Genomic DNA, 16,676 nt, shown 5'->3' with positions numbered 1-16,676 from the left:
TAGCTACTAATCCATGCTAGATGTGTTCTGCAGCCAGAACATTGTTTTGGGGCACCACAGAATCGCCATATTTTTTGCAAGCTTCCACTTCAGCGGTTAGGTGAGTTTGCTAACTATTACTAGGTAAACCACAAAACAGACATACCAGGACACAAAGTCTGCAAAAAAGATGGCGTCCTCAAGAAGAGAAGATGGGAAAGCCAACTACTTCACCAGTCAGTACAGCTACATGAGAATAACACTGTGGTCACTAATGGATGCAGTCCCTTCTCTGCGTGTGAGAACAGCTGTAAATAGTCCAGAAAATTTGCATTTGTTGCGTGCCATTCCAGGCGACGCATCAGCTCGGGCCAACATTCGAAACATACAGTTCCTGGTCAACAAATAGGCGTCCATTGTATCATTTAATGATAGCCTATAATTTGACAGCATGGTAACAATACGGGCAGTGGCATTCTTACTCCTGGCCTAATTATGGCCTAAGGTTAACAGCATGGCACGAAAATTGGCTGTGCCATTCTGATAGAGATCCTTCATTGGTCCGCATTACACATGCAGTAAACAATACTTAAAGTGCCATTCAACAAGGCTGGAATTATTGGGCCCCATATTTTACTCGCAATGTGCGTCCCTAATTTCGCTTTCTTAAGACAGCACTGGCCCATTATAAGCAAAACTTTTTTTTCATTTTCAGTTTTAAAGCTTTTCTTGCAAGACTTAAGAAAAGATTTGTAAAAACCAATCAATCTACATGTACGAAATAATGTAAACAAGTTTTTTGTTACTGAACAGATTCCACGAAATTTTTTATTTCACTTTTTTTTTAGAACTCGGGAAAACTTGATATTCTATTCAATATTGAACGGACATTTTTTTCACATACTTGTATTTGAAATTCTAATAGAATCCTTAGCTATTTAAACCAGTGTGTCGGAATGCAATGAAAACCAAAACAAAAAATTAAAACTATATTTTTGCTCGGAACAGAAACACAACCAAAAGGTTATTTATTATTTTCTTTCGAAGTGAGACTGAAATTTCTTTCATCAATCTTCGGTTCGAGCAAAAGGTCAGCAATCCTAAACAACCGACTTCAGGCAACGTCAAGATTAGTAGGCATATCTCAGGCAGGGAAAGTGCAAGCGATAATCTAAGTCTAAGTATAATCTAAGGATAGCGCTCCACTAATCTAAGCCTGTCGCTCGGTCCACTTGCAGATGGCATAGTAGCAAAGCCCAGGGCTTGCACGCTGAAGAGTTTATCATTTTGTTTTCTGCAGGTACAATGCTTTGTTACCAAAGTTTTATTGTTCGTTTATATTCATTTAAGTTCGTTTTACCGGAAAACCAGTCTCCCATTTTCACGAGTGAACTCAATGACATGCTGCTTCCAAGATTATGCTGAGTGCCTTCACTCAAGGCACTGAGCGTGATCTCAGAATTCATGATTTACTTTTGAGAAAAAGAAATACTTTGTGTTTATCATTACTTCGCTTCGAAAATTTTTGCATGCGAACCACAACTGTTATGAACCATTACGGGTCATTGTTTTTTTCATTGCAGAGCAGAAGTGGAATGAAATGCTCGTGGAATGAAATGCTCTTCAGTGAAACAAAACTAAAATCAATATTAAAAGCATTTCATTCCAACACTCGTATTTAAACACGCTCCCACGTTTATGTTGTTTTGCCCATTCTCCCTATGGATGACAATAGAAATAAACATGGAAAAGAGGGAGGATCCCTCAAAGCACAGCACTGCATACTGCACACTCTTGAGACAACACTGCCTAAGGTGACTGTGTTTACAGTCAATGTGCAATTTTTCGGACTCCCTAGGAGCCACAAGAACATCTGAAAAATCGGGCAGTCCGAAAAAAATTAATGCGTGCATTTTACTGCCTCCAAGGGCTCAAATCGCCACACACACATCCGAAATAGCTCTGAAGGCCTGCCAGTGCACTTATTAGGCATATTGGTGCTCATAATGTGACAGAAGACAGTGGATGCACACGTGTATAATCAAGGAATAATACCAATACCATGCCCCATGACAATTTCCCCTTCCCACTCTTGGTATGCTTCACCGCAATACTTTGCGTATGCTTCCCTTCGAAAAATTCCTGTACTGAGGCGAAGCGGACTTTCGGAAACCAGCATCATGCAACGTGCCACGCTTCTAAGGCATTGATGAGGCAGAGTCGGCGCCATTGCTAACAGTGACGAACCGTTTCAATGGAAAACACAGCATCGAACACAAAGAACCTTGGTCGCGAACGTCGAAGTAACTATACCTAGCGTTTGTTGCAGTGGTGGCTACGACTGCCAGCGGATTTGCGTGCGAGAGCGCCGGTTAGAGGAGGCGAAATAATCAAAATGGCAGCAGTGGTGGATAAGATTCATGTCGTTTCGGACCTGCAGTCATGACAAAATGTCTGGAAAATAGGACGATGACGGTTCTCTTTTTTGAGTCTGAAATTTCAGACATTCTTATACGTTGACTCTATGAGGTATTGGCAGTGCCACAAAGGCGTCTAAATTATGGGGCATGTCTCAAAAATTGGGCATCCGGAAACTCGGTCGCTGACTATGTGTATAGCTGCTGTAGCTGTAAAACATTGAACTTCAGTTATATTTATGTAAAAAAACATCGCTTTCTGTCTATCATGTGCAAGAAAGTCCAAATCTTTCACCCTCTGACAAATCCTTCACATGTGCCAAGCGGATAAGTCGATGTCCCTCTTCAGCATTTTGCCACAGGGCAAGATAAATTTTACTTTGCTGAATGCGCAAACTGGTTCAGTGTTGCAAATTAGTTTACAAACCGTTATACATTATGATTTATCCAGACCAGAATGAAATTGCGGTGCACCAAACCCCTACATAAACAGTACTTTCATTGGTTCGACACCCTGGTTTCTAGTACAGGTTCTATGCGTAAAATTGAAGTTTCGTTTGAAAGGTAAAGCACTGATAGCAAGAGCAAAGCATTGCAAAACAGCACGAAGTGAGGTTCGCAGTTTTATCGGCCATATAAATTTAAGCGTTCACTTACTGGGTGGCACTTACGTTCACTTACATGCACGTCAGCACCTCGTGCTGCAAAAGTTCATGCAATGGTTTGCATTAGGTACATGTCAACCACAACTGGGTCTACCAATTCCTTTAGTGACTTCGGATCATATGTTTTCCCCAGTTAGTAAATTACTTCTAACTTCTTTTTTAAACCTTATGGACAAGTTTCTACTGTACTTCATCTGTTCATGTATTTTATTCTGTGCCACTTTCCTATTATCTAGTCACTAGTGAATCGAGTACTCCATACTTGCCTTCAGAATCTCATTGAGCCCATAGTTATTCTCAATGAGCAAGTCCTTCTCATGGTCCAGGATGGCCACACAAAGAAGCAGGTGGAAGTTCTTGCAGGGCAGGTCTGTCCACAACACCTGTACAACAAGACGGTGGTCCAATCAACATAAAGCTGTTCCCATACCTGGCTTTGCACGAAGCCTAAGGTAACCACATCTACAGGTCGTAGCAACAAGCCATAAAAACAATACGTAACAGAAGCACAGAGGGGATACAGCTACCAGTGTTGAATACAGAAAGTTGTACTTCAGCACTACACTTTTCTGTATATTTTTTCGATACCTTCACAAGATTGGACAAGCACGGGACCCTGAATGTAGCGTCTGTCACACTCTCGAGACAATAGCTGACGTACTTTGTGTGTGCCCTCAATATGCGGCCGAACGAAGAACACTCAAATCTACAGTTGACAGCTTAGACTCCCGCCCCTTTTCAGAAGAAAAGCTTTTGGGCGCGTGGAGGAGTGTTCACTGTGCCCAATGTGCCATAAAATAACTTTTGAACTTTTTAAGTGAGACTGGTTTCGACGATCGCCTCTAGAAGCTGTGAGACGTGCAGTCAGTGCGAAATGTGTTTGCGCAATAACTTTTTGTGACAAGATTACTTTTTCTATGGACAAGATTACTCTTACGTGTATTGCATCTACAGTGCGCATCCGCATATTGGACAATGCGTATATAGTATCTCATTGTACGATAACATAATCACCCACCACCTACCTTTCCTGTATTTCCCACTTCTCCTTTCCCCGGTGAGGAGTAGCAGGCTAGAGACACACTCTCCAGGCCGACCTCTCCTCCTTTTTTTTTATTAAAATCTACTCCTCCTCCTTTTTCTAAAGCAATTTGCAACTTTGAACTGCTTTCACAGCGCAGGTCTAATAAGCGTCTCACTATGTACTCAAGAAATTGAGATGTGATTTTCCTCAGTGTCCATCTTTGTAGTGTTATCTTAATGTGTGGCACTGTGAAATACACGCTTGTCCTCATGCGGAGTGTGCGTCCACTCACCTCCCACAGCCTCATGATCTCCTCGCACTTGAACTCGCGCTTGAAGAGAACCAGGAGCCAGCGGAAGCAGAAGTACAGGTTGCCAGACTCATGCTCCTCTGAAAATGAGTACCGGGGTTGTTCCCAGAAAACACATTAACTCAGTTCAAGTCACCTCAATTTATTCTGGTGTAATAAGCAAACGATTACACAAAATCTTGAAATGAAAGGAAAGAATGGTTAAATTAGAACAAAGATTTGCACAAAGCTACAAAAGCAACCCATACAGGTTTGTCCATTGTTTTCCTTCAAGTGTGAGACTAACATTTTGAGAACACTGGGTTGCTATTCTGGACGATTTCAAGTTCCTCCACATTGTCAAATTCTGAGCCAATCAGACATGGCATAGTGAATCTGTGCACCAATACAGAGATGACAAGATGGGTACCTTTAAAATGTGGCAGAATTCGAGTGTACAAAAATAGCCCCCTGGTAGGTTTTCTTTGCAGCCATACGCCCGTTTAGGGATAACAACTATTGTTCCATTTTCTAAAGTCTCCTCAATGTTCTGGGCTTCAGCAGTAATTTGCTTATTCTGCTTAGACCCAGAGCCAATGGCTATCAGAAGGTCTAAGCACAATGTGCATTCATGCCACTAATATGAACAGGCTGATCTGAAAACAGATCAGCCAGCAGCACAAACACAACACATGTACTAACCAAGGTAAATGGCCAGCTTAGGAACAGCCACAGCAAGGATGTCGTAGAGCTGTGCCAACTGCTTCTTCATGCCACTCTGGTCAATATCAAAGTTGGACATCTGCATGAAAAAGGTACAAATTGCACTGGCACAGTAAACTGAGAAGCACCCCCCCCCCCCCCCCCCCATGCTGGCATGTTTATTTTATATTTCACTGACTGCAACAGGAAGTTATCATATCTGTTTGAATGTCAGCAGCATAGCAGAGCTGTTCAGCATGGTACATGCTACGTCCTGAATTTTGAATAAGGCACTGAAGTAGAAATGGTTCCTCTAGCTAATTCGGCAGCCCATCGCACTTAAAATTTTGCACACAGATAGCATTCTGCGGTGAATTTTATTTAATATTACAGTATGTTTAAATGCAGTATAGTCGGCATCCGTTAATTCGACCTCACAATTATTTCAATTCAGCAGGGTTCCTTTATTTCACAAACTGCGTAAAAAGATTGTTTGAAAAAGGCTTCACTGCATGGCCCTAGTGTCTTGCAAGAAAGCATTCTGCAGGGCTCAATACACTATGAAAAAAGAGAATACGAAGTAAAAATAACCTAAACACTCCAAAAACGTGCACATAAATAGTGGTTACTTTTCAGCAGCTCCTAAACCAGTTAGTATGCCATGCTCGCACGGTAGACTCATGGAAAGCAGCAAGGTCCTCTGGTCTGCCCACAGAATCGTCATCATCAGACTCCTCAGATGAGAACACATCCTTTCCATTTTCATGCAAAACTCAACAGAGCTGTTGTCTAATGAGGAGCCATCAAAATCTTTTATGCATGCTTTCACTGCCTCGTTTCGAGGAGGCAGCCATGCTTTATGCAGGGGGAGGCAATATAATGAAAGGCAAGACACGAAGAATAGCACAACATGGACAAGTGTCGCCATCTAGTGTCAGGAATCGCACCTGGATGCAATAGGACGAGTACAGTCGTCATAGTTTCATTGTGTGAAAATTTGTTTTTGTGACTATATTTTGGTTACATCGGTACAAAATTTCACGACAACGAACTCGTCAATGAGAGGTAAAGAGTTAAAGTTAGCAGTGTTACGCAGTGAAGCATGCCAAGTGGGGGGAAAAAAATGCCACTGTTACGGGACATAACACGTGGTTCTTAATTTACACATTTAAATGCACCATCTCTGGTCACAGTACAAGCGATGGGACATCTGTTAATTTTACTTGCAGGCCTTCGGAATTTTAGATAGACACCACCCCCTCTTTCGTTGGCTTTAACTGTCCCCTCAACTTTCTGAACTTCTTAATTTAACTGCCTTCCTATTCACTAGCATTCCCAAAACACTGATGGTTTTATGGTTTTTTCCTGCTTCTCGGTCTACAGCTAGTGCGCACATGTGTATTTAAGCAATACATACTAGGCCCCATTAACAAGACATACATGATGGGCAAAACGAGGGCTCAATCGCCACGAAAACATCATTAACAACTCTGAATGTCTGCCAGTATGCTTATTTAGCATCTAGGTGCTCGTACAGTGACCAGAGACAGCGCATGCACGCATGTAAAACGCGTACCATGTCCCGTGACAGTAGCTCCTTCCATTATTGGTATGCTTCACCGCATAACACGAATGTTCTGTGGCGAAGCTGATTAGTCACGTTATTATCTAGCAAAAGCCAATTTTGAAATGAAAATAATGAAAGTTTGGGCCTATACAAATGTCTTGGCACCTGCTGGGACCTTTGGTCGAGATCGAATTAACCAAATAATAGAATTTACCAAAGTTGAATTAACGGATGTCTACTGTACTAGCAGGTTTCTTTCAAGAACAAATTCCTACATGTTATCTGTGACTATGCGAAACAGAAATGTCTTAGTTAAATGAATAACAGTGCCATGTATCACTGTTTTGGCAAAGCATCGTACTCGCTAAAAGAGTAAAAGACAGCTTGATAAAATGTGTGATTAGGTGAGTTTGGAGGTCCACATAGCCAGATGTTGCATGTTAACTTAGTAAGGAAGTTGCTAAATTTAGTCAGTTTTCAGTCACCCTAATAACAACTCTGCCTTTTAGAGGCTTTGCAGCTTTTGTACCTTTACTGCCAGTTATTATTTCGAGCAGCATCATCAAAGTAATTCCCTTTTGGATCGTTGTTGAAGTCCACTGTAGATGCACCTAAATCAAGAGATTTTCAGTGAGCCTACACTGCACTAGCGAAGGGAGCCATGTGAATATTGGCATTTTCTAATAAAATGGTTTCACACTTAATCAGTGACTTGCAACAATATATAGAATTAAACACTATGCAAAGCTAGTAAAATGCCCTGGTAAAATTCCTTAAGACTCTGACCTAGCTGAATCAATCCCATTTTGTGGGACATGATGTGCCTTCATTTGGTGCTACTGCTAAAGAGTTATCTAATAGCTTATATAGTGAGTCACCTGGGTGCACCAAAGCTACTTTTCTAGGCAAAGCAATATTTTGAAATCTGATACTCTTAATATCAGGGTCATATGCTGCCTTTTTGCATTCTGACCGTTGACTAGCCACAACAGGAGGCAATTTAAAGCTATAGTGTAAAACATGATAAGGACATCTAGAAACAAAAAAACAAAACAAATAGTAAAATTTCAAGGAAATCATAATCACTTAGCAAACTTGTCACTAAATACTTAGTGTATTGTGGCATAGCCTGACAACATTGTCAAAGAAAATATTGCTAATGCTACGTCAATGCTGTTGCTTTCCAGTTTGCGTGCGTCTCTGTGGTAGTTGGCTATAATGTTATGATACGAGGCACCATTGTCTCATTGCTGAAAAAAAAATCTGCACATTTCATTTGGCCCCACTGATGACTACATGTACCGTATTTACTCGCATAATGATCGCACTCGCGTAATGATCGCACCCCTGAATTTTGTCAACAAAATGCGATTTTTTTTATTTCCCATGTATGATCGCACCCCGAACTTGCCGCAGCGATATGTCGCGTGCCAAGTCTAGCTAATAATTATCGCACTTACCATCTGTCAAATGCTAAGCGAACGACCCTTCAAGACAAACCAAGCAGTCAGCATGCACCAAACATTCTCAAGTAGATGCCTCATTTCATTACTTTCATCACTTTCCTTACTTCCACACAAAAAGAGGTACAACCAAACTTGTCTTTATTATGGGTAGGCTTTATAATGGTTGTGGTCAACAAAAACAAAAAAGGCGCCTTTCGATTCTTTTCATCCACATTCGTCGGCACGCAACAAATCGCGCACGGCAATGATAGTAGCCACGTTTGCACTGACACGTTAAAAGTGTACCCTATTCATATGCTGACGCTTGTAACACAGCTAAGATATTCGCCCGCCCTTAGCGGAAACGTGCCAGATTAGGATAGTAGTGAAGACAGATGCCAGTTTTCGCAGCCCGCCAACCATGCGTTTCTGTCACTGGCAGCTAAGCGCGCCCATCTGTTTCTGTCCCCTCAGAATGGACATGGCTACGTTATTGCCGCAAACTTGCCATTCATCACTGATACGAAAGAAACTGTTTCTATGCACATAATGTACTCATGAGAAGAAAAAAAAAGATCGCGTTCGGCTTGCTCCGCCGGCCGCCATTTTTGTTTTGGTGTCCCACACCCGCATCCTGCAGCAAATGTGGGCCGAAAAAAATTTTTTTTTTCTTCTTGCGGGAAATTTAACCTGCGTAATGATCGCACCCCTGAATTTGCACCAATTTTTGTGACAAAACAGTGCGATCATTATGCGAGTAAATACGGTAGGTCTAGGCATAAAGCAAAGTTGAAATGTGCCTAGAAAGGTGAACAAAAATCCTAAATTGATTCCTAGCTAGGAAATTAAGCACAAAATGAAAATGAAGGCAAGAGAGACAACTTGCCCAGTTGTCTCTCTAGTTCTTTTCCTTTTGTGCTCAGTTTCTTAGCTATAAACGTACGCCAGCTAGTCCAACAGCCCATTTTAACTAAGATTAATTGATTCAGCAGCTGGCTTTCCGTGTTGCCTTAGAGTCTGAACACGACAGTGGACACAGCTGGCATCACTGAACGGGGTTGACACATCCTCTATTTTTCTGTACTCACCACTCGTTTGATGAAGCCCACAAAACACCAGAAGGCGTCCTCCTCGTTGTCCACTACCATCAGAATAGGCGACAGCAGATCACTCATGCCCTGGACGTAGCCTGTGCATCGAAGACAGTAGGCAACATGATGTCTGATGATTTATGGTTTTAGGAAGTTAGCAGTGCTAGCACAAAACTAGTCAGAATGTACACAGTCTCTGAACCATAACTATTTGAAGATTCGAAGTTGAAAGTCTGACAAAATCACATCTAGTTCGGAACCATAACGGAAAAAAAAAAATTATCGGTTTAGCCAGAAGGCAAGGCACAGAAAGCGACAGCGAGGTTTAGAGTTGCGCTCGAGCTTGTGGGGACGTTAGACTGTCACTCTCACATCTCCCAATGCTTTCCCTGCATGGCTCGCGTCTCCTGCCATCCGGCTGCCCCGCATAGCAAACGCAGTGAATGGAGTAGGTGTTGTGGCTGTGCATTACGAGATATGACGCAAGCGTTGCAGTGCTAGCAGTACCCGACAGCAAGGATACTTGGGTGCACAAGCAACTCTCTTCCCTCTCTTCAGATCGGGGGAAATTATCACTCATGGACTCACCGAGCGCTTGTCGGTGCACCCCGCAGAACCCACCTACAAGGCTTCACGATTTCTCTAACCCACTTCAGTTTACAGGACTACACCCACAAATGAGGTTAGGTGTCGGCGTTCAGGGAGAAGGCAAACATTCGCTCGGTACCTTTGTGTGGCGACTCAAACCTCCTCAATTCCTTACTGTGCTCCAGTTCTTGCGCGTAGTTTGAATAACTGGTATTATTGTAAGAAGGTGCAATAAATGGCCTTTTTATGCTTGCGCTACTGTGTGTTGTCATTCCTTTGTTGCCAGAGCACTTCAAACTTCACAATTTCCCCATACGGTGTTCTAACAGCATGCAGATGCGACAATGGCATGATGCAGCACACAAGACAACTGCTGCCATGCAGCAAGAACACGCAGATCATGTGGGTCGCAACACCGGTGCATTTGAATGCTGGTGGCAGCGTTACCGACGGTGCACCCGGTTGGTGCAGGAGATGAGACCAACAGAAAACTGTCAGTGTTTGCAAGTGCCCAATGAAAGGGTCAGACAGATTTAGCATGACGTTTACGGTCAGTTCCACTCAGACAAGTGTAAGCAACACAGTGTGGCATGCACACTGCTGCATGGCAGGAATACTAATGTGAGTGAACACAACGCTCATGCCAGCAATGGGAGCCAGCGACACTGCACTGGCTCCAACAGAGCCAATTGGACGGCATGTGGTGGGTGCGCGTACTTGGCTTTGTCACTTTTGCAGCCAAATGCACTGAACGTCTCTGGACACCCTCTAACTCTTAACACATAGGCTGAGCACCAGCGCTGACAATGTGACAGCACAACAGCGCCGATGGCAACAGCGCTTCGAGTGTCCAGGTAATTGCTACCGCAATAAAACAAAACAGATAGTGACCAAGACGAAGATATTATAAAAAAGTTTCAAGATTCCCAAACAAATTACAATCCATATTAAGCCATTCCCTGAATAAAGCTACGCAACACATAGCAGCTACTAGGTAAAAAAGATTTTAAAAAAAACCACGAACACTCACCCAAGTCAAAGTTGTACATGACATAGGTCATGAGGATGTCGTTGAGCATCTCTATCTTGGCATTGTTTTCACCCTGGTAGAAGATGTGCGTCCGGTCAGTCCGGCTCACATCTTTCTCTGCGATACACGAGACAAACACAGCACATATCTCAGCATACGACCCAGCGCTGAAGCCCATTCACGAACACCTGTTCTTTTTTTATTGACATGACTGACAGTGCTGGGTTACGATTCCCGCCACGACTGGAAATCGAACCCAATGACCTTGTGCTCGGCAGCAGAAGGACACAGCCACTGAGCCACTGAGGCTGGTTCAGCATGTCCATTGAAAAGTACACCTCTAGTTTCATATGCTAATCACAGATGGCAGCATCATATTATTGTGTTTGTAAAACAGGCCAGAAGGAAATTTTTAAAGGGGATAGTTCTAAATGGTGCACCCATCATGGGAATCCATATATGCATTGTGACACACAGTGCATTATATCTGTCTTCTGCTCTGCTGCGGCTACTGTGTGCTAATGCAGACGAGCAAATGCAAGACTTGACAGACGCTACCGAGTTTAGGGTACAGTGCTCAGAACAGTATCCGGACCCCTCCAGAGGGCTAGTATCGCGTCTTGCGGCCAGCTGCTAAGCTCGAACGCACCTCTATTAGCTCCATGCCACACTGATTTTGAGAAGCTCGTCAAGAGGCTTGCATAAGTGTCACAAATAAAAAGACTGGGTGCAATCATAGCCATGCAATTGCATCAGGCAAGCACACACACACTCACCAACGAGGTTCTTCCTTTCCCTGAAGTCGGCAAATCGCGATTCCTGGTCATCGCTGATGGACTTCCATTGAAGCTTCATTCGGTAATAGTAGTCCCTGCGTGGTAGACACACAGAAACAAAAAGAGCCTATTAGTCATAGAAACAAAAGCGAAGCTGCAAAGATGTCATGGCTGCTATGCTGAGGTTAGGCCTAGCAACATCAACTGAATTCATGTACGTGCTTCTTACTGTTAACCTTCTCAACATATCAGCCTACCCATGTTTCCTGTCTACTCTATTGTCGCTACTACTCCGTCTCTTAATATTGTGCCTATCTTTTTACACTGCATTGCTTGTTGTGTGGTCGATAGCTTCTTTTTTTAAGTTTCCTTGTTGTCTACCAAACTCTGGACCCATAGGATAGCATATACTGGCAGTAAACAAAAAAAGAAGAATGGAATAAGAAAAAGATTGCAGGTAAAAATAAGTCCAGGCAATCACACTGACTGAAACTTTGCAAAATAGTTGAGTCACAAAGAGCTTGACAAGATTAGTTCCACAAATAAAATATGGTGCCATGGCCCTATTTAACAAAAGTTTCACAGTAGCCAGTGCAGTTCTTGTTGTGCAAAAAAAACCGCACTGTGTTGTCAGGATGGATCTTCATTGTAATTATTTTGAGATCCTGGTAGTCCCAAGTTGGCTATAAGCTCAGCCGATTGTTCCGGAGTCCGCACGTTTGTGCCTAGCTACCCAGCTGATGATGGTGACTGGCATAGTAGTGGCGATAGTAATGGTCCACCACTTGTACGTCCGCATAAATATGACAGTTCCGACCACTGGTGGGTCTCTCTCGCAAGTACTAGTCCAGTCATGCGTACTTGAGTTTCTTCCGGAGGGCCTCCCGTTCCTTGTAGGTCGAGTCGAAGGAGTAGTACCCGAGCAGGAAAGGCCACACCTCCCGCCTCAGGTCAGAGGCAATGCCCTGCAACACAGGGAAGGGCAAACAAAGTAAGTGGGCAACTATGTGCTCTTTAACAACTCAATGCCGCACGGAGGGGCTACAAAATCTAGACAGAGCAGAGGAAGGCACCACATTAATTTTGACCACCTGGAGTTCTTTCAAGGGCGACTAAAGTACTTTTTGAACACACTAAAACAAAGCTCTTTCTTAGTGTGCTGTCTTTATCGATGCTTCATCTTTATTTTTTTTATTCAAAAATACCCCCAAAGGCCCTCATTACAAGGGTATCGCCTGGGGAGGGGGCGATTACAGTCACTGGTCATAGTTTGTATATCATACTAAAAACAAGAGAATGTAACAAAAGTAATAATACAGTGAAACATAGGTACCTAATATGCAAGATAATTAAGTCACAATTATTACAGAGAAAACATGAGTACATATTCGGAAAACGTAAGGCAACTGCAATGAAAAACACCAACAAACATAGAAAACAACAATAAGATTAGTTGACAAGTCATGAGCGACCTAAATCTTCAAGCTTAGTCAAGTCTGGTTCCGTGGCAATGACTGATGGTAAGACGTTCCATTCAGTTGTTGTGCGTGGTAAGAATGAATATGCATAATGGGATGACTGGCAGTTAATGTGTTTGACTTTGTATGGATGGTCACGGCATGGAAGATAACTAGTGGTGACTGAAAGAAATCATCACAAAGTGATGGATGGTGATAAAGCTTATGGAAAAGTGCTAGGCGAGAAATTTTACAGCGCAGCGCTAAGTTGTCCAACTCAGCTTTATTCTTTAACGAGGTGGCGCTGGTGTAACGTGAATAATCTGAAAAAATAAATCGCACAGCACTGTTCTGCAAGGATTTGATGTTACAGATGATATAAGATTTGAAAGCTATGAACCAAATAGCCCCACAACATGTTCTACTGGAGGGGTATTCTGTAAGAGTCTACCTAGTGGACTGTCCATTTCAGCCTTTGCTGATTGGATGGAGATGTACAAGCGAGGAGGAGACGAGTGGCCCCAGCCAATCAGCAGCGGTTGAAATGGACAGTCCACTAGCTGGACTCTTACAGAATACACCCCCCCCCTGTTCTACTACCATGAACGTGTGAGCCAGACCTCGCTCCGCTGCAAGCAGCAAAGAACCTGCAATCTCGCATAAGAAATGCTTGCTCTCCCTCGTGCAGATTTCAATGCTTTCCACCCTATGTCACTGTCAGCAATGGCGTTACAGTGGGCATGATGGGCCCGCAGACACCAGCTATTGGGCAATCGTATGTCTACAAGCTATCAGCAAGCAAAACCTCATGCACACGTGCACAACCTTCTAGATGTTCTAGTGAATGGGCGAGCAACAGTTTAAGCATCCCAGCCAACTTGTCACTGCTCCTTTTTTTTTTTGCTTTCGGGCACTTTTGTTAACCTCTAATAGCCTGAACTTATTGGCTCAAGAAAAACATTCGAGTTGCCCTTAAGAAACGCCTTTTGTGCGATGTTAGAACATGCAAAATTGGTGCCACATCAATTGCTACATCTGACTTAAATTTGTGGTCTGGTTAAAAAAACGAATAACTGAAACAAGGCTTCTAATACAAAAGAATGCCTTTGAACCTGTACATTTACGCACTGTACAAACTCTGAATTTGGCAGGCTAAATGTCTTGCATCTTACAGTAGCCTGTATACAGGCGGTAGTGCAGACGACTGCAATTTCTGCGTCTGCATGGAAACAACCACGCGAGTTTCCTGGGAGTGCTTATCTCGTTGAAAAGTGCAAGTGTGAAGCAATGTTTCCCGAGACAGAGGTGATGAAATGCCGACATGTTTTCGTTGTATGGCTGCAGGTGATGCCAAAATCAAGTTTCCTCATGGCTAAGTGTGCATTTCAGATTGAGAGGTTCAGATTCGGTATCTCACAAAAATCACAACAGGCTAGAAGGGGATAAACACCAACCTCGAATTATTAATTTAAGTGCCTTGTGGAGCGAAGATAAAGGAAGAGAGAAGCAAAAGGCAGGGTATAGAGAAACTGACAAGATGAGGAGTTAGTTACTGGGGAAGCAAACATTACACACTTCATATCTCCATTTTTATTAGGTCCTTTATGAATTTTTTTTTTCTGGAATTTGATTTCTTGGAAATACCAGCACTCATTCCTGGCTCAGGATTGAAGTAAAGGCAGTTACTCAAAGCACAGAATACAAACACTTTGGCATTCCTTGCCTACTGGAATGTTGCCACTGCAGTCAAGGACAGAACTCATGATTAGCAGGACAGTGGCATAGCCACTGGGTCACCGCACCAGATCTGAAAATATGGGTCCGATTGTGTCTGAGGAAATCAGTGAGACACTGCCATGCAATGACTTTGCTACAACCTGTCAAGATGTCTGACACAAAACTGTGGTATGTCTAGCAGCACGAAACGAAATTAAACTGTGGGGTGTTATGCGCCAAAACCACAATCTCATTATGAGGCATGCCATAGAGCGGGGAGCTCCAGATTAATTTCGAGCAGCTGTAGTTCTTTAACGTGCACCTAAATGAAAATACACGAGCATTTTTGCACTTCGCCTCCATCGAAATGCGGCCCCGTGGCCGAGCTCGAACCGGTGGCCTCAAGCTCGGCAGTACAATGCCCCCACCAGCACAAGCAACAAGGCCAATGCTGGTAAAATAGCGGGCTGAGTTGGCCACGCATTGGGCAATCCAAAATTGGCTCTACTCAGACTGCCACTTGTCGTGTATCATAGCAAGATAGCAACCTGGGTTCGTTGGCCAACGTTCATACTGAAGTTTCTGAAAGTACACTGAGAGAGACACAAGGGCAGAAGACGTAAATAAGCACTAGGTCCCATTTCATTTACATGTTGTACCCCCCTAAAACTCAAGCATATAACTTGGGATATACAAGATACAGAAACTGCAACAGCTGCCTGGTTGACATGGGGCCTCGTGTTGGTGGTGCATGCTAAAATTTCACAGTGTAGTGCGTCTCCTGTCACAGAAACCATAACAACATGTTTGAGTGATTGATTGATTGATTGATTGATTGATTGATTGATTGATTGATTGATTGATTGATTGATTGATTGATTGATTGTGTTTAGAGGGAGAGGGTTAAAGGTAGAGGAAATACGGAGAGGTTAACCAGAGCGTATGTGATCATGTTTAACATCCCAGAGCTGTACAGGGGCTATGAGAGAAGGCAGTTTCTGGATCAACTATGACCTCTTGGGGTTATTCATTGAGCTTCCAAACCTCTATACTCGAGCAGTTCTGCCTTTCGCTCCCCTCAAAATGTGGCTGCCGCGGCCGGGTATTGAACCCACAACCTCGCGTTCTCAGCCAGCATAGCGGGTAACATTAATATTCAAATGCATTCATCTCGTTGACTGATAACACAGAATACTGAGAGAGACCTGTGCCACACGGGCATAAAAATTTCATTCAATCGTTAGTGCCGTAAGTTTCCTAACCACATTTGCTTCATTGGAGCTGCCACATGTATATATTTAATCACACTTAACACTACGATATCAATGACAGTGTCTTCCAGAGTGAGCAATTTGAGTGTGCTAATTAAAAAATAAAGTGCACTTACAACTTCTGGCTGCCTTCGTGAATAGTGAAAAGTAAAAATAAGCATACTGTTGTGTGCTTAGCATGAGTTCAACTGCTTCAGTTTACAATGTTGCGACCGACCATAACAATTATGGCCATTACATGTCGAATTCGAAGCCCAGTAGCGAAATGGTGCCAGACGTGCCTGCTGCAGTGCCGACTTCAGGAAGTTCACCGAGGACAACTGCTGACATGAGCAATTTTCCGAGACTTTGAGACGTGTATAAGAGGTTTAGCATTTCTTCCCAACATCCCTTCGAGAGATTTGCCCCTAAAGCCTCAAAGATACCAAATAGGTAACTCACCCCACGAAAGATGCGCTCCCTGAGGGTACCCTCATTAAGGATTCGTCCTTCCGGACCATGTGCCATGGCCCACTCCTCGTGACAAAGTGGACTGCCACGCTTCACCTCGGTCCGCTTGGGCAGGGTCTGTCAATGGCATTGACCATGGTGAAAGGTCAGTAAAGAGACAGTAGTAGTTGCACGTTGTAACAAAAATCAAATTTTTGGGTTTAGCATCC

General features: G+C 43.2%; 1 protein-coding gene across 2 annotated transcripts in view; it reads right to left on the bottom strand.

The window, feature by feature from the left end:
* The window catches only part of LOC135907351 (TBC1 domain family member 15-like), a 92,358-nt gene that overhangs the window by 11,797 nt on the left and 63,885 nt on the right, over positions 1–16,676 (bottom strand). For both annotated transcript variants that reach the window (XM_070526870.1, XM_065439038.1), the window contains exons 7-14: positions 16,459–16,584; positions 12,435–12,538; positions 11,574–11,668; positions 10,798–10,914; positions 9,177–9,277; positions 5,077–5,176; positions 4,378–4,475; positions 3,328–3,444 (exon numbers count right to left, since the gene is read on the bottom strand). In XM_070526870.1, coding sequence (XP_070382971.1) covers positions 3,328–3,444; positions 4,378–4,475; positions 5,077–5,176; positions 9,177–9,277; positions 10,798–10,914; positions 11,574–11,668; positions 12,435–12,538; positions 16,459–16,584 — 858 coding nt within the window. The remainder of the gene's footprint in view (positions 1–3,327; positions 3,445–4,377; positions 4,476–5,076; positions 5,177–9,176; positions 9,278–10,797; positions 10,915–11,573; positions 11,669–12,434; positions 12,539–16,458; positions 16,585–16,676) is intronic.

The sequence above is a fragment of the Dermacentor albipictus genome, chromosome 10 (genome assembly GCF_038994185.2).
Source record: "Dermacentor albipictus isolate Rhodes 1998 colony chromosome 10, USDA_Dalb.pri_finalv2, whole genome shotgun sequence".
NCBI lineage: Eukaryota > Metazoa > Arthropoda > Arachnida > Ixodida > Ixodidae > Dermacentor > Dermacentor albipictus.
The sequence above is the reverse complement of the archived record's forward strand: the minus strand, read 5'-3'. Positions and strand labels throughout refer to the sequence as shown.